Genomic DNA, 21,760 nt, shown 5'->3' on the forward strand with positions numbered 1-21,760 from the left:
GGTCAGGCAGTCTGGACTGCTTCTGGCTTTATCAGACTTTTTCCGATATACAGTAAGACTTCACTCTTACAGACTAACTGGGGCCCAAACAATTCCGAAAAATGCAAAATTCCGATAAAAGCGACATCCGGACTTCCCCCAGCTAATCCAGACTTTTCCTGATTTATCAGACATTAGTCTGGATTGCATGAATGGTTTTTAAACTGTTTTGACTACCATTGTGGTACTGTACTGTGATATAACTTCACTTCATTAACCCCTTCTTTACCGAAAATGTGTTTTGGTGTACCCCCGTACATCGCCAGTAAACACCCGTGAGACACCGGAACCGCTACCGTTGTATGCTGGTACACCCTTTAATGAATGGCAGCTTATGGGCCTCAGGGGAGCCCGGTAAGGCTGTTTCTGAGGACCTCGGGTTAGCAACAGCTCTGTGTTTTGACAACAAAGACTGTGACGAAGTTCTGACGAATTCTGACATCATAAGATATGTCATGACTAAGTTGCGGTGGCACCAATGGCTTGCTCACTCATCTGTGATGTAACGTCTTTTAGACCAATCATCATTTTATTTATAATTTCTACTACAGATGTCGTACTATATTTTCTGCTGACATACGGCAAAGTTTACACCCCTTGGCCTGCCTGAGAGAGTCAGTTACCACGCACTTGACCACGATAGAGAGTGTAGTGTACAGGATATTTTTCTCTCATGGCGTCTCTGGCAGATTCCGATAGTGACGAGTTTATTCCTCATGAGGATACTTATTTAGATGTATCAGATGATGATGCAGCAGTGTCTGATGTGTCAGTAGATGACTGTGATCCTGAAAATGATAGCAAAGATGATGTGAGTGAGGAGGAGGTGGAAATTAGTAGCGAACTTAGTGATGCTGCACTCTCGGCAACAAGTGGGTCAAGGTCGCCATCACCATCACGTGTGTCCACACACTTCATGCTCAGCTTACAAGGTAAATAAATAAGCCATCAATCTGTGCAGGACATTTTTTTCAAGCCAGTTTGTACAGTATTTACCTGGGTAACAGTACTTTAGCATAAGATATATAAACTTATATACCGTAATGATTTATTTTATAATATTTTTTTATTACCAATATCATGCTGGGTTTATGTGATCATCAGTATACAAACAAATAAAAAAGAGTGAATGGTTTCGACGTGGCAAAAAATATACACTACCCCTCACACTATGGGAGGAGGAGCTATCAGGTCGGTATGGGGGGTAAACGTAATGTTTACACTGGGGGGAGGGGTCGGTAAAAAAGGGGTTAATGAAATGGTATAATATATATAATAATACTGTACTGTACACTAATAAACATGTCTTTTATTTACCTTATTGTGGTGAACACAGCTGAAGTGGTCAGGCAGTCTGGACTGCTTCTGGCTTTATCGGACTTTTTCCGATATATAGGAATTTAGTCCAGTAGCTCCTCAAGTCCAATAAAAGTGAATTCTGGTCTACTGAAGTCCGTTATATCGAGGTTTTACTGTATATGAATTTAGTCCGGTAGCTCCTTGATTCCAATAAAAGCGAATTCTTGTCAACTGAAGTCTGTTATATATGGAGGTTTTACTGTACGGCCAATGGCATGTCCAGAAAGTGGAACCGTCCAGATAATGGAGTTCTTCCCTGGCCCCCCTTTGTACATAACCTAACTTTGAAAGCCATTGTAAAAGGCCACTACAGTACATCATAAAACAATTGTTCCCGTCGTTTAACACTACTCTATCTGGTAAAGCTGACCTATTAGCCACAGCCAAGCAATTACCATGGTCAAGCAGATCCATCAACCACAGACAAGCAATTACCAGGGTCAAGCAGACCCATCAACCACAGACAAGCAATTGCCATGGTCAAGCAGACCCATCAACTACAGACAAACAATCATCACTGTAGGGCCTGCAACGGAGAGGAAAAAATACTGTATATATATATATATATATATATATATATATATATATATATATATATATATATATACACACAAAAATGCAGTGGACACTCGAAATATAATGGTAAAATGGAATAAAATTAAGGTGAAAGAGAATAAAATCATGGTACAGTACAGTAAGCTAGAATAAAATTAATGTCAACACTCACGATTCCTCGCAGGGCATCGTGCTGAATAACCTGCTAGCTCTCTGACTCTGACTGTTGAACTGCAGCTGGTGAAGCTGTTGCACTGAATGGTACATCCCATGTGGTCTACTGGCATGCAAGGATCAGCATGGCCTAAAGCAGGTAGGGAACAACCACAAAAGACACTACATGCACCACCATAACAACTGTCTGAGAGGAGCTGTTCACTGCATAGTTGCCAGGCAGGACCTGGGACTGACCGAGGAGGATCTCTATCGAACGCTGGGTGAACTACCGAGCCAGGCAGTCTGGCGCCACCAGGCTATTCCCGCCTGGGCAGGCAAAATTGTTCGTGCAGCCATAATTTCCACCCGGATGCAAGCAGTTTGTCCGGATAAAAAAGAAAAATGTGCGTTTAATGGTTTAATACAGCCAGACCACAGCATCTGGATAATGGATCGTTAGGATTATGGACGTCCGGATAACCAAGGGATCACTGCATTGCCATGCACTTCTTCGTACAGTATGTGCATTATCCACCAATTCTAATCCCTTGTCTAATCCCTTAGCTTCATCAACTTCCATGCCTTGCTTTTGCACACACTCTCACCTACCATATTCACCTTCTTGTCCTGCCACATTTTCTCTTTGCTTCACACTCACTCACATAGACCAGTTTCACAACCCCGCCTATGTCAATTCTCTATATCTGCATGACCATACCATCAAAGAACAGTTTTTTCTACCTATTTATCAACAGAATGTCTTTCTTCATAGCTTTCATTAACTGCAGTGCTTCTCATCCTACCCACTCTATGCACACCACACACATTTTTTTTTACAGTCTCACACTCCTGACTTTTCACACTTATGCCATACCAAGAGTCACATCCAGACATTATTATGGGCACTAATACACCTTCATAGAATTCTCTTCAGTCCCCATACTTAGTCCTGTACTGTATCAAAGCCTACATAGCACCAGCCACTTTTTTCCTACGGCCACTCTCCTCTCCACTTCCTTTGCAGTGAAGGGGTATGAAAACTATAGCTAGCCTCTCAAACTGAATAAAATCATCTGAGAAATTACCAATATGCCGGGAATCAAACCCAGGACTCTCAGGAGAGAGCCAGGCAACGTACCACTACACCACGACCAGGTAAAAGTTAACTCACGTTGTCACAATCTTGTAACCAACGTCCCTCCGCCCCCACTGTGGGCCTGAACTTCCCTGAACCCCTTGGCACTCGGGCAAGTAGATGCTTTTAATCTATCCCAAGCACTTCTGGCAAGTCAGAATGAAGAGAGAAATCTGTATTTTACACAGGAAAAATCATCTGAGAAATTACCAATATGCCGGGAATCAAACCTGGGACTCTCAGGTGAGAGCCAGGCAGCATACCACTACACCACGATTCCCGGCATATTGGTAATTTCTCAGATGATTTTTCCTGTGTAAAACACAAGTTTCTCTCTTCATTCTGACTTGCCGGAAGTGCTTGGGATATATTAAAAGCATCTACTTGCCCGAGTGCCAGGGGGTTAACTCACCCTCTTCAGGCCCACAGTGGGGGCGGAGGGACGTTGGTTACAAGATTGTGACAACGTGAGTTAACTTTTACCTGGTCGTGGTGTAGTGGTATGCTGCCTGGCTCTCACCTGAGAGTCCCGGGTTCAATTCCCTTCATATTGGTAATTTCTCAGATGATTTTTCCTGTGTAAAATACAGGTTTCTCTCTTCATTGAATAAAATCACTTGAATAAAGCAAGAATATTTGGAAAACAAAACCACTGTAGTGAATGGGTTGAAGAAAATTTATGATAAAAATGTCAGAGAGAATACTGTACTTCCCTCCCTCCCCCCCCCATCATGGGCTTAAAAGAATGACAGCTATCTATACACTTACTACTCCTGTTGCTTCTACTCACCAACAGCTTATCTTCAGCTTGTATAAATTTACAGTGTATGAGTCCACTGAGAACAGTGGATGCCATCTGTTGCACCTCAAGCCGGGTATCCTTAAGGAGAGACACCACCAGGCTCTGGACACGGTGAGGGGCATCAGGTGAATCTAGCACTGTGAACATGTTGGTAAATACTGCTACCTGAAGCACCGATAACACTGCTCCTCTCGCCCGCCACCAGCTGCATGGCAATGATAAAGTTAAGACTATGGAACACGTTTTCATCAGATTACATGACTGCCTAGTAGTGTATTTCTTTTTAACCAGTATATTTCTGTAAATGGCACAGTAATGTTCTCTTCAATGTCAATATTAAACGGACAGAACTAGCACAGATTACAATACTGATGTTCAATATTGAAGATAAATCACCACAAATCTTCATCTGCAGAAGCGGCAATAACTAAACCCAATCATCACCAATCAAAAGGATGCTGACACTGATACAAACTAACAGTATGCAAACATCAAAAAAATATATAATATACAAGGCAATATTAAGGTATACAGTATATGCAAAATAAATCCCTATGGCAAAGGGCTCCCAAGTATCCTATACCAACAATAATTTGTACAGTCTTTTATGTCTACTGCTAAGAGTGGCTTCAAACTGAATCTATCCCAAGATGACTGCTTACATACCTGCTCTGTGCTACTTGTGTGACAGCATCTAGAAGTGCAGTTATCCTTGATGGCAATACAAGAGCCTGACTTATGACAGCCAAGGTTGCTACACAGTTGCTGCGTAGCTCTGGATCATTATCAACACTTTCCATTTGACACAAATATGGAAGAAACCTGTTTGTAGAAGACAGTGAATTACAACTTTAATTAGGCCAGGATCTATTAATCCTCACAAAATACAACAAAAGTAATGTAAACAACTATTGCTACATACTGCATATTCTATCAAAATGGTGTCTTGTGTTGTTCTACACTTTGGTTGGTATGGCATACTCTTGATAATTCTCTCACTAATGATTTCTTTTCCCTCTCTTCTTCTTCTTTTATTTTTTCCCTGGCTCCTATCTCATCTCATCTTCAGGTAGTGGGAAAAAAAAAAAAAAAAAGGATGATGACTACGGAAAAGAAAAGAAAGGGGGGAGGGGGGGACCACTGCCATTGTATGGTTTGTGTGCCCATGCATCTCCTTCAATGCATGGATAACAGTACTGGGGCTGAAGTGTCTGAATAATGACACAAAAATTATGCCAAATGGATTTGCACTGTACAAATGACCTTCCATCAACTCAGGTGTAATGAATGCCATCTTTAGGTGGCTCTAGTGAACATTAACATTTTGTAACTCAGGAAGCTGTTTAATAGCTATACCAAGATGTAATCATAAACCGGTACTGTACTGTAACTAAATGGATGTCTGGTGGTCCAGCAAGTTACGGCACTAAATGTGGCCCTTAATATGACGGATGGTTGGAGTTAATGCTCATATAATGAAACTCAAGGCAGAACAACTGGTCACTCCTGAGTTAAAAGTCTCAACAAAGTAGCTTAATCCTAAGTCCCTCTGCCTTCTTCACAAGGCCTGTTCTGTTGTGACCAATCCTAAAATGATAAGATGCCAGGTATGAGATATAAAGGTTAATCTGTTAACAGTATGGTATATATCTTGCTTTTTCTTGAAATGATGTATCTAGGAACCATTCAATTCTGTCCAACAACAGTATTTACCTACTCCCTTAAACTGCATTATCTAATCTACTACTTCACACCACATTCTTTAAGGAATCACCTTAGTGAAAAATCTTTAGGCCTTCTCTGCCAACCAGTACTCAGTATTCCTTTCACAACACATGATCCTTCCTAACAGGCAACTTTTCAAAGAGTACTATGAACCCAGTCACTTGCCCACTCAAATAATCATCCATTACCATCTATAGTCCTATACACAACCCTAATCCACCAACCATTCAAAGTCTGCCTCTCCAATTACTTCATCTATCTCCACTTGCTCATCCACAAATCCTATCAACCTTTACACTGACCTGTAGATTTCTGGTGTAACGCCATTGTAGCACCGTCCTGTCTGACCAACAAGCCATCGACACACAGTGTTCATTAAGCGCACAGTACTCTTCTTCTCTTCATTCCCATTGATATAACCATTTACAGGACTTCTTGAACTGTTTTCATGAAAACTATTTTTTTCAAAATGAAGAGAGTCTGACGTTTCTATGTCCATAGGTTCACATATATCACTAGAGATATCACAATTGTCCTTGAGCTTGATTTTAGCACTGAGCCTGAGGGCTTCCTTGCTTTCCCGTCCAGCCAGAGGACTGGGACCCTCCAAGCCAGTCAGGTGGTTCACTAGGGGACCAATCAGAGGATGCTGAGAACCAGTATTGTTATTGTTATGTACAGCATTTAGCATTGAACTCAGTCCCTCAGCATCTGCAAAGGATGAATTTGGCAAGTCTCTCATTGAAGAAATAACTCTGCTGTTAAACACTGAACTGACTGGGTGCAGCGGTGAGTGTACTTCTTGGTTTCCTGAAGCGCTCAATTCACACTTAACACTGTCACTGTCAGCTTCATGTGCTAAACCAGAGTCGGACTCCTGAATCAGAGGTGAGAGTTGAGGAAGGATGAACTCAATGAACTCTGCACAATGAGGATACAAAGTTGGCACCCCCCCAGGCAGTACAAGGTCATACATGAAGATACCAGACAGCACACTGGAAAAAAAAAAAAAAAGTTGCTTAGTTACAGTAAAATGATTTGCTTTAGCACTATTTCCTTTATCATCACTATCCAGTATGCACTGTGTTGATTAGAAGAATTACTTTTCATATACTGTAACACCATTGCACTATAACAGTGTATAGCTAAGCATTAACTTTCTGAACAAAAGCCTTTTCTTAAGACATTTAGAGATATGTAAGCTAAAGTATAACCAAACACACACACAAACAAACTGTACTCAAGACAAAACTCTACTTCCTATGGGTAAGTCATATTGTAATAATATCTATGATACCTGCAGATGTATTGAAATGACACTAGACATTAGTAATTATGCTGAGGTAATTTACTAATATTCATGGGTTAGTTGAGACATACTGCACAAAACGTCTTGATTCAGGGATATCAGAGAGACACCAGGCTAAACTCTCAATGGACTGGCTGACGGTCAATTTTTTTTTTTCTTTCTTTCTTTTTAAAGGTAATTTGTTTGGGTGATAAAAGTGCTGAATTATCCTATGATACAGTTAATCTGACAAACCAAAGTAAAACTTTGGAGATACGAGCCTTCAAACTTGCACAAAAAGAGGATGATGGTAACGCGAGCCTTGAGTGGCTGTGACGTCATAGGCCGCCAAACCTGGAGACAAAACACAACTGCAATCGCCAGCTGTTGATTGTGGTTCCGTTCATCAGCCAAGCTTTGCTCTGTCATGACTAAGTCAGTAAATAACCACCACTGATGCTTTGTTCCACAGTGCAAGAACACAAGTAGAATCACACCAGAAAAAAGATTCATCACTGTTTCAAGAGACGAAAACCATGCAGCTATGGTGGTCTGGAGTACGCCATCACTACTGTTGCAAAGCAGTGTGAAGAAATATCAAATCGGTGGTCATTTACCAAATAAGCAATTTTAAATTGAAATTATAATTTTTATCAACATATAGGGTTCATGCACATTTAATTATCTAAAATCTGGTAAGAAATTTGTGCTTAATATGACTGTTAATAAAAAATCAGGTTTCAGAACTAAAAACATGCCAAGTTAGCAGATATTTCACCTTCAGATCAACGCACACTGACAGACTTCCATTTTACATAAATATTGATTTAAGCACAAATAAATGCATTTACACTGTTAATCAATAGATACACAAAACAGAAGTCCGTCAAGCATGTTGTCAGGCTAAAGGTGAAACACTTCTGCTAACTTTATCAAATTTTTTGCTTTGAATCCTGAATTTTTATTAATACAGTAATCAAACTGAACACAAATTTCTGGCCACATTTCAGATAATTAGGTGTGTATGACCTATATGGTGATAAAAATTATAACAGCCTAACATACACAGCTTAACCTAACCTAACATTCACTTGTCAATCAAAATCAACCATAACTTTGGCTTAAGCCATTTGCAGGGATGTGAAAATCTTATTCTCAAGATCAGACTGGCTGTTACTAAAAAGATGTTCAAACATCACCAGTACATAAGGCCAAGAAATTTATTCATTCATTCATTGCCAGACGCCATGTATCCCAAACGGGGTGGCCAAGGGCTTAGAGTTAATTGTTTTACAGGGAGGGGCACTAATCCTCCACCAACCCCACTTGACACGTAGGGATGCCAACAGCATCTGGTGTTCCCCGGCGGTCACCCATCCAAGTACTAACCAGACCCAACGTTGCTTAACTTCGTTGATCGGACGGGAAATAAGATAATCAAATATTCCAGAGGTCTAGCTGTCCACAGTCAAGCCTATCTAGGAGGAAAAAACATTGAAATATTTTGGTCATTGTGACATCTCCCCTATGTATTACTGCCTAGTTTCAGAGCTATATGCCCCTCGAGTCAAGACCTAGCAATACTTATACTAATTCAGTTCAAAAATCACTTCATTACAACTTTATCAAATCTAATCATGGTGGTACCAAGTTGTCCTACAAGTACCTGGTTGTCACAAGGTTTGCTGTCACTACTAGTCTCTAATACCAACAAAACTCTTCACTAAAGCACAAACATAGCATACTTCATCTTCAAGAGAGCTATCACACTAAGTCTTACATGCCCTATCAAGATAAAAACAGCTGAATATCACAGAAATCTTCCCTTTACTGGAGTATGATTCCCATACACTGTTGCGAGTGGCAGTCAGCTGTGGCTCTGGTATGGGTTGTGACGTCACAGAGAGGGTGCATGTTTCGCGTGAGGTATTTGAGAGGGGGGGGGGGGGAGTATTAGCTGCAAGCAGGGCAGTGTAATCTCAGGGGACAGGGCAGCTTGGAGGTGATTTGTTTGTGGCCACCCCTTATGGGATTAAGGCGTCTGGCAATAGATAGATAGATAGATTGAGAGAAAAAATCATCAACCAGTCCATTATCCATCGTCCCAATATCCGGCGCTGTTGGCTCAGCTCTATTAAAGCAGTATCCGGCAAAATTATGCAACATCTGACATTGAAATGGGAAGTAACTAACAGTTCTCTGCAATATGTATCCGGATGTGAGGTGTATCAACCTCTCATACACAGTAGTCAACTGGCACCTGGGAAATTCCTGCAATGCGTTAACCAATGAGAACGCCCGCAACATGCCAGCCAATCAGAATTCACCGCAGGACTAGGACCCGATGTGCTGAACCTACACTCTATCTCTCATGGATCTCATTTAGTGAAGACATATCTATGCACTCTGCTCTTCTGACCATGTGATGGCAAAACCCTGATGATAAGACTTACTCTGTGACCTTACTTGTTACTGTTGCAAAGCTTGTGGCCTCTCAGTGCTTGGTGTCCTAGAGCTCTACTGTGATTCTAAAATTACTGTACAGTAAACGTAATTACTTCCACTAGACCACACAGGATTAGGTGCACTGAACTGTACTGCACTGTGTACAATACCTTCCACTGATGTCAATGCTAGGTGAGTACATGATACACTATGTACTGTATTACTGTACTGTATCAATACTGTATTGTATTTTGGTTAATTTTCATCTTTTACTCATGGAAAAGAACGTATGTGGAGTACAGAGTGGATAGGATATGAAATAATGTGATTCGTGAAAGATGTGGAGTGAGGAAGTCAGTGGACACCAGAATCGAAGACATTGTACTGAGATGGTATGGTCACGTGGAGAGAATGGATAACAATTGAGTGGTGAAAAAGGTGTATCTGAACAAATTTGAAGGAGGGAGGAGGCGAGGTAGGCCAAGGAGAAAGTGGAAGGATATGGTGGATGAGCATGTGAGGAAGAGAGGTATGGAAGTTGGTGAGGCTAGGGGACTGACAAGAAATGGAGCTGGCTGGACGAATGTTGTGAGATGTGCATGATCTGGGATTTGGCACCCCTTTTTTACATGACAGCATCCGGATTGACTCATTAGATATGTTTATGTGAAGCTACAGAACGTGGTGTATGTTTTTGGCATATCAGATAGAGCCAGGATTCTGAGGGCTTGAATGATGAGTGAATGGAAGTATGGCCCACTGGACTGGGCAAACTTGTGCTGTCTGAACGTAGTTACTCCTCACCCTGCCCTAGGCTGGGAAAGAAGGTCCGGATGATGACAACAATGATGATACTTATGGGACGGATAAATCCATTGAAAAAAAGGCATGCTCTTCATCAACAGGAAGTGTGTGGTACCTGTATGGTTTTCTACCTAATAAATCGACTCTACCTACCAACGAGCTTGCAGTATCTTGGCAAATCCATTCTGTTAAATGTTGCTCATAAAAACATAGAAAAATAAAGTACTGGAATAAATCTTAAGCATTTATTGGTGAACTGATGATATGGAAAATAGTGTTGTGCATTAGAATTATCATGACTCCCTTGCTTGCAGTTATGCATACGACCAAGGCACATCAACGTACTTGTTACCTGATCGCCATCACTCAACCCCTCACTCGCCACATAGCTGTTTTGCAGATAATATGGTGAATATACTGTATACTAACTGCATGGAAAAATAAACTAGAAAAATAAATCTTGAGTACAGTACTTATTAGTGAACTGATGATTAGGAAAGAAGTGTTGTGCAGTACAAAAATCACGACTCCCTCGCTCACAGTTTCTGTGGAGGGGTGCGGCTCGCCAATTTATTCCTTGCCTGACCACCATACTCCATCCCTCACTCGTCACTCAGCTGGTTTGCATATCTATCTATCTATCTATTGCCAGACGCCTCAATCCCGTTTGGGGTGGCCACAAACAAATTGCCTCCATGTCGCCCTGTCCCCCGCCATTTCACTGCCCTTCTCCCAACTCACACCCCCCTCTCTCATATACCTCTCCACCCCATCCCTCCATCTCATCCTCGGCCTCCCCCTCCCTCTCCCCCCCTCCACCTCACTCACATACACTCTCTTTGTCAGTCTCTCACCCTCCATCCTCTCCACATGGCCAAACCACCTCAGTGTGTTCCTCATAACGCTTTCTATCACATTCACATCCACACCACAACGTTCCTTTATATCCTCATTCGTCACCCTGTCCCTCCATGTGACTCCACAGGCTCCTCTTAAATAACTCACTTCCACTGCTCTCACTCTTGACTTGTGTCCTTCCAACAACGTCCAAGCTTCACTTCCATACGTTAGAGTTGGTATCACAATACAGTACTGTCTTGTAGTAACTTTTTCATTTCCAGGCTCACTTCCCTGTTTCTTATCACTGCTTTCAAAGAACCAGCAACCTTTCTTCCCTGCTGTACCCTTTCAAGCACTTCACCCTCCAAACTTCCATCCTTACTCATCACACTACCCAAGTACTTAACCCTTTAAATGCGGATCGTTGCGTTTGCGACGCTCGGCAAAAAGGACATAACGGCGGAGCATCACGTTTGCGATTCTAGTAAATTTTGAATAACCGCGGGCAGGCAGGCTCCAGCTAGTATTGTCTATTAGTACCACCACCCTTTAGCTACTTTTAGCACACTTGACCTTTGTACCACTGACCTCCGTTGTTGCCAAGTATCGCGTTTTTCCCCCGTCCCCCCCCCACCACGGCCCCTGCCAGCCTGGCTGTGATACATGTCAGTGCTCTGAGTGCTAAGAACTGTAAATCTACGCTCTCCTCTCACAAGCAGTTTATGCTAATAGGAAACGCTTGTTTCCCCAGTTGTAACACTAGCTTTTTTTCTCACAGTTTGCCCCTGTTTAGCGTCAGTTTACCGCAGGCTTTCAAAGTGATATTATGGCAAGTTCTAGCTCTTCCGAGTCAGTGCAAGCGGCCGACAGGAACGAGAATAAAGTGACGGGCGTAAGGCAGAATAAAAAGCGCGCCGTGGTGATCTTTTGGGAAGTAATATGATTGAAAATAATGTAGTATACTGTACTGTACATGTTTTTAGCTGTGAAAATGGAAATGTTGAGTGACGGGAAGACCGTCGCCGCACTGCATGTCGGCCGTACGCTCCGTTGATTTTAGCCTTATTTTCAGTGCTTATTGTACAAATACGGATTCCTAACTACCTTTACGTTGTAGTATAAAGTTTACTGTGACAGAATGAGGCTGTGGTAGAGGGGAAACCGGGTTGCTGGAGGTGTGAAAGTGAACATTTGGTTACCCAACTTTGCAAGTCTCCACAAGTCCTTGGGTAGTCCACGAAGGCTCAACGCTTGTCTCTGGAGAAAGCTGAATGTAAGTACTATCTGCCATACCAAGTATAATGTTCTAGGGATAATCTCTGATTTTTAGCGAATATTTTCCTACAGGTACTCAGACCGCGAGACAACCCCACCACTCGCCAGGGGGGGGGGGGGAGCGACTGTACACGGCCGCGTTTAAGGGGTTAAACGTACTCACATTTTCCAATTCCTCACCATCCAACCTCGCTGTACATTCACCGACTTCACCTCTCTCAAAGACCATCACTTTACTCTTCCCTACATTCACCTTTAGATTCCGTTTATTACACACTCTCCCAAACTCATCCACCAAGCCTTGCAGCTCCCCTTCGTCTTCACTCAACAACACAGTATCATCTGCAAACAACAGTACAGGGAGTTTCCAAACATTATCCTCTCTCACCAGGGCCACTCCAACATCCACTACCCTACCTTGTACCTCTTTTATTACCCCAACCATATACAGATTGAACAACCATGGAGACATAACACATCCCTGTTTCAACCCAACCTTCAAAGAGAAAAATTCACTTAGTTCACCATCCACATGCACTGCAGCCTTAGCACAATCATACATACTCTTCACAGCATTCAACAACTTCCCATCTAATCCATATATTCTTAATAATTTCCAATATCCTTGTCTATCCACCCTGTCATATGCTTTCTCCAAATCCATGAAAGCCGCATACAACTTCTTTCCCTTCTCTAGAAACTTTTCCACTAAAGATCTAAGAATGAATATCTGATCTACACAACCTCTTCCCTTCCTAAAACCTCCCTGTTCTTCTCCAACTAATTCCTCTGTTCTTTCTATAATTCTGTCAATAAGTATCCTACCATACACTTTTCCTATTATACTAAGAAGACAAATGCCCCTGTGATTACCACACACTTCTTATTCCCCTTTTCCTTTGTACAAGGGAATAATTATACCTGACTTCCAATCCTCCGGGACTCTACCTTCATCCCAGGCCAATCTACACATCTTCCACATCCATTCTACTACTATCTCTCCCCCATGCTTCAACATTTCACCACACACTCCATCAATTCCTGGGGCTTTCCCCAATTTAACTTTCTTCATTGCTTCCACAACTTCTATTCTACTGATTTCTTCCTGTCTTCACACCTCCCTCCTTCTCCCAGTCATTCCCCAGCCACTTCTATCCTGTATGTTCAACAATTCCTTAAAGTGTTCTCTCCATCTGCTCACTTTTTCTCCCTTCTCCACTAGTAATCTACCATTTTTATCTTTCACTCCCCTGATAACCTCACTTCCACCCTGTCTTACTCTCTTCACCTCTTTCCAGAACATTTTCTTAAAGTCGCTCCACTTTACACTCAAATTCCTTCCAAATTCCTCATCCACTCTCTTCTTACTAATCTTTTCACCTCTCTCTCTCCTTCTAAATATAACTCTCTCTTCCGCCTCTCAACTTCTTCCATGCCTCTATTTCTCATCCATTCATTGTATGCTTTCTTCTTTTGTGCCACAGCCTGTCTCACCTCTTCAGTCCACCACGCTGTTCCTTGCACCCCCTCCGTCTTCTCTTCCTCCCACACACCACATCACATGCTGCACATATTTCTTCTGTAAATATCCTGCACACACCTTCCATGTCCCCCATCTACTCCAATTCATATTTGACCAATTGTTCCTCCACTTCTCTCTTATACTCTGCCATTTTCTCATCCTCTTGTAACCTTTCCACTCTCCTTGCAACTACTCCTTCCTCTCGTCTTTCCCTTCTTCTATTCCTCCATCTTACTTGGATCCTAATTCTGGCCACCACCAAGTAGTGGTCAGAAAGTCCACTCCCCCAACCTCTATAAGCTCTTGCATCCATTACATTTCTTCGCATCCTTCCAGCCACACACACATAATCAATCATTTCCTTCCTTTCATTCAGTTCACCACCCACCCTTCTCATCACTCGCCATGTATACCTGTGGATCAAATGATGCCTGAAGAGGGTATTGGCTATCACCAATCCCCTCCCAGCACAAATGTCCACTAACGCACTGCCATTCTCATCTATCTCAGCAGGCACACCCCACTCACCAACTACTCCATTCACCTTCACATTCCCTACTTTACTATTCATATCACCGATCAAAAACACTCTCTCATTCCTTCCAAACTTTTCCATGCACACTTCCACATTTGTCCAGAACTCTTCTCTCACTCAGCTAGCATGATCTTGCGTTGGCGCATACACACACACAATCGCCCACATTTGTATTCCAACTTTCAACTTTACCCACACAATCCTTGACCCAAGTGATCCATACTGTCTTATGCTCTTCTTCCATCTTTTACTCACAACTATACATACTCCTTCCTTTGCCCTCTCATTCTCACCTACTCCTGCACATATACCCTATCCATACTCCCATTCTCTCACACTTTCTCCTCTCCATTTTGTTTCAGTTATTCCACATACATCCACTTTCGCACCCTCAAGCACCTGGACAATCTCTCTCTCTTTCACCTCATCATTCGCTGGATAATGATGAATGGATGGAACTGACCTGCCAATCCTGTCTCTGATGCTTTTGTAAGGATGTGCCAGTGATGGACGTAGGTATTCCAACAATCTGTGGCTCAGTTCTGACACTCTCCATTCTTGCTGCCACAGACCACCCATCAGCATGTACATTCGGCTGCAATGGGTATTGTGATTAACAATTTTATGCTATTAAAATAAATTAACCTCTTCAATCCAGGTACCAGTATTTCTTCTCTTTGACATACAAACAGGGCTGCTGACAGCCACCACCATATGTGGGGCAAGATTATCGACAATGGGTCTCCTTCCCCCTGAAAACTGTGCTGAATATATATATTATGTTTGAAGTCTAGCTCATAGCTGGACTGCTCCCAAACTAATATGTGAGGGCACATTGATGTACAGCCAAAAGAATCCTGGTGCGCCATAGCACCTTCTCCTCCACCTCTGTAAAACAAAAATAACTAGAAGGAAATTATAGTATACTGTATTATGTAAAGAAAAATGAGAAATACTATTTAGTATGTATCTGTTTATGTATATGTATTTCTGAGTGACTGATATGTCTATATGAGATTAAAACAAAAGAAGACAGCAGGTCAGAGGTTTTTTAATATCCCTTGGCCCCTTCAGTATGACACAGAAATAAACAACTCTGCCCCTTCCCGTAAAACAAATTACTCAAAGTCAAATGACCACCCCTTACGGGATTATGGAGTCTGGCAATAGATAGATAGATAGTACTGTAAAGGTTATATATAGCCTTGTTTTAACCTTTAAAGACCTATGTCTGCCAAACGACAGTTTCAGAAAATGTAGCATGTCCTATGTCTGTCGATGGTACAGAGCCTGCCAAATTTTGGTGGAAGGTAGCACTGCCTCTTACAAATATGGGACAAAGCCAATGGGAACTACAGTATTTGATGGGGTATGGCCAGATTGGGCTTTGAGAGGGGGGGATGTGACCCCCCCAGCCATCTTGCAGCCTACCTCTGCCCCACTAGGCCATCTCCTCATTACGGCCTCCTAACCACCCATATCCGCATAAACACCCTGGGTATCGTAGCTGGTATGCGTAGCAAGCATACTTCCTCCCTTCCTCCACTCCTCCTCACCCCCAACACCTCCTTTCCTCCCTCCATCCACCACCGCATTCCCTCCACCTTCATTCTTTCTCTTTGTTTCCGGGCACGTGGAGTTTTCCTTCACTACGCACCACTATAAACTTTATTTTCCTTTCATGATCATTATTTCACCTTGTTTTATGCCTAGGAATGTTATATTGTTTACAGTTATATTTGTATGGTTATTAGCCATTCTCTGCCAGATTCAAGGGTACTTTTTTTTTTTTTTTTTTAAATGGTCGCTAGTACGGTAACCACTGGACATATGAGCGTGAGATACAAATTTTCAGTTGTGTCATTTCAAGCTCTTGATATCTGTAAGGAAAAATTACAATCCGAGGCAGTCAGAAAATCGTATCCTAACTGCAGTGCTGGGGACAGGTGTGCTGAGAAATTTGCGGTCTTTAGGGGTTAATGAGTTTACATATAACCATTCTTACTTTCCTTTTATCATATTCTTTAGAAATGCACTGTGTCATTACAGAGTGAACTACGTTATACTGTATTTTCCTCCTTCTTAACACTATCTTGGAGGATGCAGGCCCTTCCTTGGGCCTGGGCACTGGGGATTATCCCCAGCAGCTCCCATCTCTCCTCAGCACTGCATACTAACTAATGCTAACTAACTAATTCAGTTCTGTTAAGATGTAACAATCATCATCATCTGGACTTCCTTTCCAACCCTAGGGCAGGGTGAGGAGTAGCAGCGTCCAGAGAGCCAAAGTTTGCCCACTTCAATGGGCCACACTTCCTTTCACTCATCATTCAAGCCGGCAGAATCCTGGCTCCATATGACAGGCCAAAAAATTTCACCACATTCAGTAACTTCACATATATTCATCAAATTGGGCTAGCCCGAACGCTGTCATATTAAAATGAGGTGCCAAATCCTTGGTCATGAGCTTCTCCACATAAAATTCATCCAGCCAGCTCGATCTCTTGTCAGTCCCCTACCCTCACTGACTTCCATACCTCTCTTCCTCGCATATTCATCGACCATATCCCTCCACCTTCTCCCTGACCTACCTCGCCTCCTTCCTCCTCTGAATTTGCCCAGATATACCATTTTCATTATTCTACTGTCATCCATCCTCTCCATATGACCAAACCATCTCAGTACACTCTCTTCATTTCTGGTATCCACAGACTTCCTCACTCCACATCTTTCAAGAAACACATTATTTCGTATCCTATCCACTCTCTGTACTCCACGTACATTCCTCAGCAGTCCCATCTCCATTGCTCTTACTCTTGACTTTTCATTTTCATACCACACCATAGTCTCACATCCGTATGTTAAAGCTGACACTAACACTCCTTCATGTAAGCCTCAAGCAGCTGCAACACTCAAGCCTCTGTTTCTTATTAACCCCTTAACCGCGGGGCGTCACTTTCGTGACGCTCGGCTACAATGGATCATACCGCGGGGCGTCACTTTTGTGATTCTGTGTTATTTTGAATTATCCCAGGCTCTCAAGTGGTGGCTTGTATCATCTATCAGTACTGCCAATGTCCAACACTAGTCAGCACTCCAAATCTCATCTGTACTCCCATCCATTGTTGACATTTTAGCGATTTTACCCCCTTCGTGACTCCCCTCCCTACCTGCCCTCCATTACCCTCTCCTCTCACCTCCCACGCCGCACTGCGCTACGGAAATTTCCCCCTTCTTTTTCCATAGATTTCATCCATTGAAATAAGCCCTATGCCCTATATTTTTACCAAATAATATATACCAAAAAAAAAACAGGTAAGTGATAGTGTTATACTCCAGAAATTGGCTAATTATCACCTGACAAAACCTCACGTGCATTCATTCGCTACATTACCACGGTAATTTCCCCTTTGATTTATGCCTTGTAATCGATGTCTGTAATAAAAATATATATCAGAAAGGAAGGGAGAATCCTAATTGACATTTACATTCACCTGGAACTACCTATTTCTTTATTTATTGCCGAGATTTTCTACCTATAAAAAATTAGCCTGTAAGTTAGCAGCAGTCAGCCTAAAGTGTCATTGTCAACCCTTCCCTTCTCAGATAAGCCGCGGCATTTAGTTCCTTGTCCTCCACTGTAGAGACAACATGTCGCACTCGCGCCCCGCCATTCCTGCCGCTTCTGCGCCCATTGCAAAGGGCCCCGTGACCTCTACTCCAAAGAAAAGTGTTGAGGCAAGCAGGAAAGGCCTCAGTGACTCTGCAGTGGCACGAGAACTTGCAGAATTGTCCATGATAATGATGGACAGTGACTATGACGATTCGGGTGAATCGTGTGATGAGCCGGGTGAGGTTATCGTGCCAGAAACAGCGACAACAAGTGCTTCTACAAGTGAATTAGTGTCTAGCTCCAAGGGAAAGGAGCCTTTAGTGCAGGAAGGACAAGAATTTGGGAAGGGAGTGAAAAGGCGGCGTGTTAGCCCCAGAACAATGCCCCCACGTGACCCAGCCCGCCATGAGTCACGAGTGCATTCACCTCCCCGTTCCCCAAGCCCCGCTTTACTCATCTCGTCATCATCGTCGGCTGAGTTATCTCCGGAGTCTTCGTCGTCGGAGTCACCACCAGCATCAACAGTGAAGGCAGGCCGTAGAGGTAGAGGTAGATCTAAGAGAGTGAAAAGTAGTGTAGCTAGTAGGGTAAGGGCTGCTAGTGCTGTACGGCAACCTAGGGTCAGTGAGAGTGACCTTGACAGAGATAAGCCTCCCTCACAGCCAACCTCCACCACCTGCCCTCCACCGCCACGCCAGGGAATCCTGGACGCCTTCGCGTGGACGGGGACGGAAGGGTCAGATTTTGTCCCCGAAAATCTGGTTTTCGATGAGACCTCCTCAGGAGTTCAGCCTGCCTTCACTATGGACGAAAATGCTGAGTGTGTCGACTACCTTTTGGCCTTCCTAGATGACGAAGTCATGCACCACATATGTCATGAGACCAACAGGTACGAATCACAACGTGCTGCTAGTGGTACAGGTGCAGCCAAGATGCAACAGTGGACCATGCTGGAAGTGCAGGAGCTGTATGTGTTCTTTGCCCTCATGCTTCTTATGCCACACTCCAAGAAGCATGAGTTGGAAGAATACTGGTCCATGGACCCCTTACTACCCTCACCGACCTTCAATAAGTACATGGCCAGATATCGCTTCCGGAACATCATGGGAAACCTGCACTTTGCCGACAATGATGTACCTTCCCAAACTGACCCACTCTGGAAGATCCGGGAGATTCTGAACAGAATGAAGGATAAGTTCATGTCATTCTTCCACCCATTTCAAAAGGTTGTCATTGATGAATCCTTGGTTTTGTTCAGAGGACGTCTTCGGTTTGTTCAGTACATTCCAAGCAAACGCCATCGCTTTGGAATTAAGTTCTTTGTACTGTGCGACTGTAAGACGGGGTACATCCTTGACTTCATCATATATTCAGCCAGCACTGTCGATCTCGATAAAACTCATCCCCTTGGCTTCTCAGGCTGTGTAGTGAAAGTGCTCCTAGAAAAGTATTTTGGTGGGAATCATGTGCTGTATACAGACAACTACTAAACAGCACCGAAACTTGCCAAATACCTTTCTGAGCACGGCATTGGCTCCTGCGGCACTGTGAAAAGTAATCGTGCCAACTTTCCCAAATTCCCAGAGGCGGGAAACTCGCAGCGAGGAGACGTGCACCTACGCCAGTGTGAGAAGATGCTGGCAATACGGTGGCATGACAAGAGAGTCGTGCACATGCTCACCACCATACGTAAGGGGGAGACGAGAGACAGTGGGAAGGTCGACCGTAGGACAGGCGAACCTGTGATGAAACCTGATGCTGTGTTGGACTATAATATCAACATGCGGCTGGTGGACAAGTCCGACATGATGATTGGTGAGATCGACTGCCTCAGGAAGAATACTAGGTGGTACAGGAAAGTTTTTCTGCATCTCATAGATATGACAATGCTGAACGCCTTCATCCTGTACAAGATGAAGGTAAAGCCACCCAAGTCCTTCTCCCTGAGGTTGTTCGCCAGGACTTGTGTCCAGCAGCTGCTGGAAAGATATGGTAGGGTGCAAGCAGCAACTCCAAGGCGCCATCCAGTTACACTTCCCGACCGACTTGAGCAGAGGGCGTATATGGATCGGCACAGACTTGAGCTAATGCCTGCCACAGGGAAATGGAAGGCTGCGATTCGCAGGTGTCAGGTATGTGCGCATACCACACGCCGCACACCTGAGCATAAACGCACCTCTTGGCAGTGCGCTGAGTGCCAGGTTCCCCTCTGTGTTACCTGTTTCTTCGATTATCACAGCCAGAAGCAGTTCTATCAGTGCAAGTGTGGAAGCAGAATTATTTGGAAATAATGTGTAAATAATGTGTAAATAGCAGGTGAAAGCAATGGATGTTCAGTTCATATGACTGAACAGTGTATTATAGTTTTATCTTACTGAAAGTGACAGTGAATAACATAGTGTAAGTAAAATAGCAGGGTAAATATTGAAAATAGAATAGAAAATGTAAATAGTAATGTAAGTAATTAGCAATATAAGAATATGAGTACAAATAATTTATGTTATAACAGTGAGAGTGAATCTGTGGCTCTCTACGTATTTTACTGACTGAAAAATTGAATGACTTCAGTGACAATAAACTAATACGACTGAAGGAAACTTATGGAGAAAGACTCCAGATATATATAAGTGTGATATAGTAATAGAAATATAAAGTGTGAGGGGTTTTATGAATAATAAATGACAGAGTGCCTAGAGCGAACTAGCGCAAGTGCGACGATCAGAAGCGCTCGTAATTTCCACTGCTTTCACAGTGTTTTTTTTTTGAGTATGGATCCCAAACTACTTGAAAATTGTAGAATAGTGTTTATAGTGTTTGTATCTGGCTGTGGTAATCATATTATGGGTTGTCGGGAAGTGTAAAGTGGAGACTTAGTTACCCTACTTCAGAGGTCTCCACAAGTCCTACGGTTACTGACGAAGGCTCAACAATCATTCCAGGAGAAAGCTGAAGGTATGTGCAATAAGCATATGTAATTTTATTATTCTAGGACTAATAACTGATTTTTGGCAAAAATTTTTTGAGAGTCTGTCGGAGCCCAAATAACCCCGCGGGACAGCAAGTCATTGGTAAACAAGCCCGCGGTGTAGGGGTTAAGGCCTTTCCCCTCCCCCCCATATGTTCGACTCTAGGCATAGGTTTCACAGCCTGCTCCTACATATCATACACCTCTGCATGTCACCACTTCGGCACTAATACCCATCGTCCATATTGAATAAATGCTAGGGCTGTCTCATACAGGGTTGGCGTATTGGTATTAGCAGGGGTATTTTTACGACATGTCAGCAGGTCTTCTGGTAGATCAATAAAGTCTGCTTTACATGAAATTCAAATCCTTAACCCCTAAAAGACAGGTGTCCACATATGCTGTCCAAGGGTACTAGGGCCAAAAAGACAGGTGTCTGTATATATGGTCATGCCTCCCTACCCCCCAAACCAACCCCACCCTCCACACCCCCCTACCACCATACCCACACACCACCTGCCCCCTCCACCCTCACCCCCACCCCGACCCCAGCCCTCCCTCCACCCACCTACCACCCCACCCTCAAACCTCCACTGCCCCCTAAATCCCCCCACTGTCCCCCCAATACCCTCCACAGTCTCCTACCACCCCTAACCCCCATCCTCCCACTACCCCTACCCTCCCCACCCCCACCCCCTTCCC

The 21,760-nt window shown here is 43.3% G+C and overlaps 1 protein-coding gene across 1 annotated transcript in view; it reads right to left on the reverse strand.

Annotated features, from left to right (window-relative positions):
* Nucleotides 1-21,760, reverse strand: part of LOC145408248 (proteasome activator complex subunit 4B-like) — a 212,521-nt gene that overhangs the window by 12,018 nt on the left and 178,743 nt on the right. Inside the window, exons 29-32 of the mRNA XM_080279014.1 lie at nt 14,944-15,075; nt 6,074-6,766; nt 4,713-4,868; nt 4,035-4,251 (exon numbers count right to left, since the gene is read on the reverse strand). Of these exons, the coding sequence (XP_080135140.1) occupies nt 4,035-4,251; nt 4,713-4,868; nt 6,074-6,766; nt 14,944-15,075 (1,198 nt within the window). The remainder of the gene's footprint in view (nt 1-4,034; nt 4,252-4,712; nt 4,869-6,073; nt 6,767-14,943; nt 15,076-21,760) is intronic.

This window comes from Coenobita brevimanus, chromosome 76, assembly GCF_032717465.1.
Source record: "Coenobita brevimanus isolate Jiangsu-jjx chromosome 76, ASM3271746v2, whole genome shotgun sequence".
NCBI lineage: Eukaryota > Metazoa > Arthropoda > Malacostraca > Decapoda > Coenobitidae > Coenobita > Coenobita brevimanus.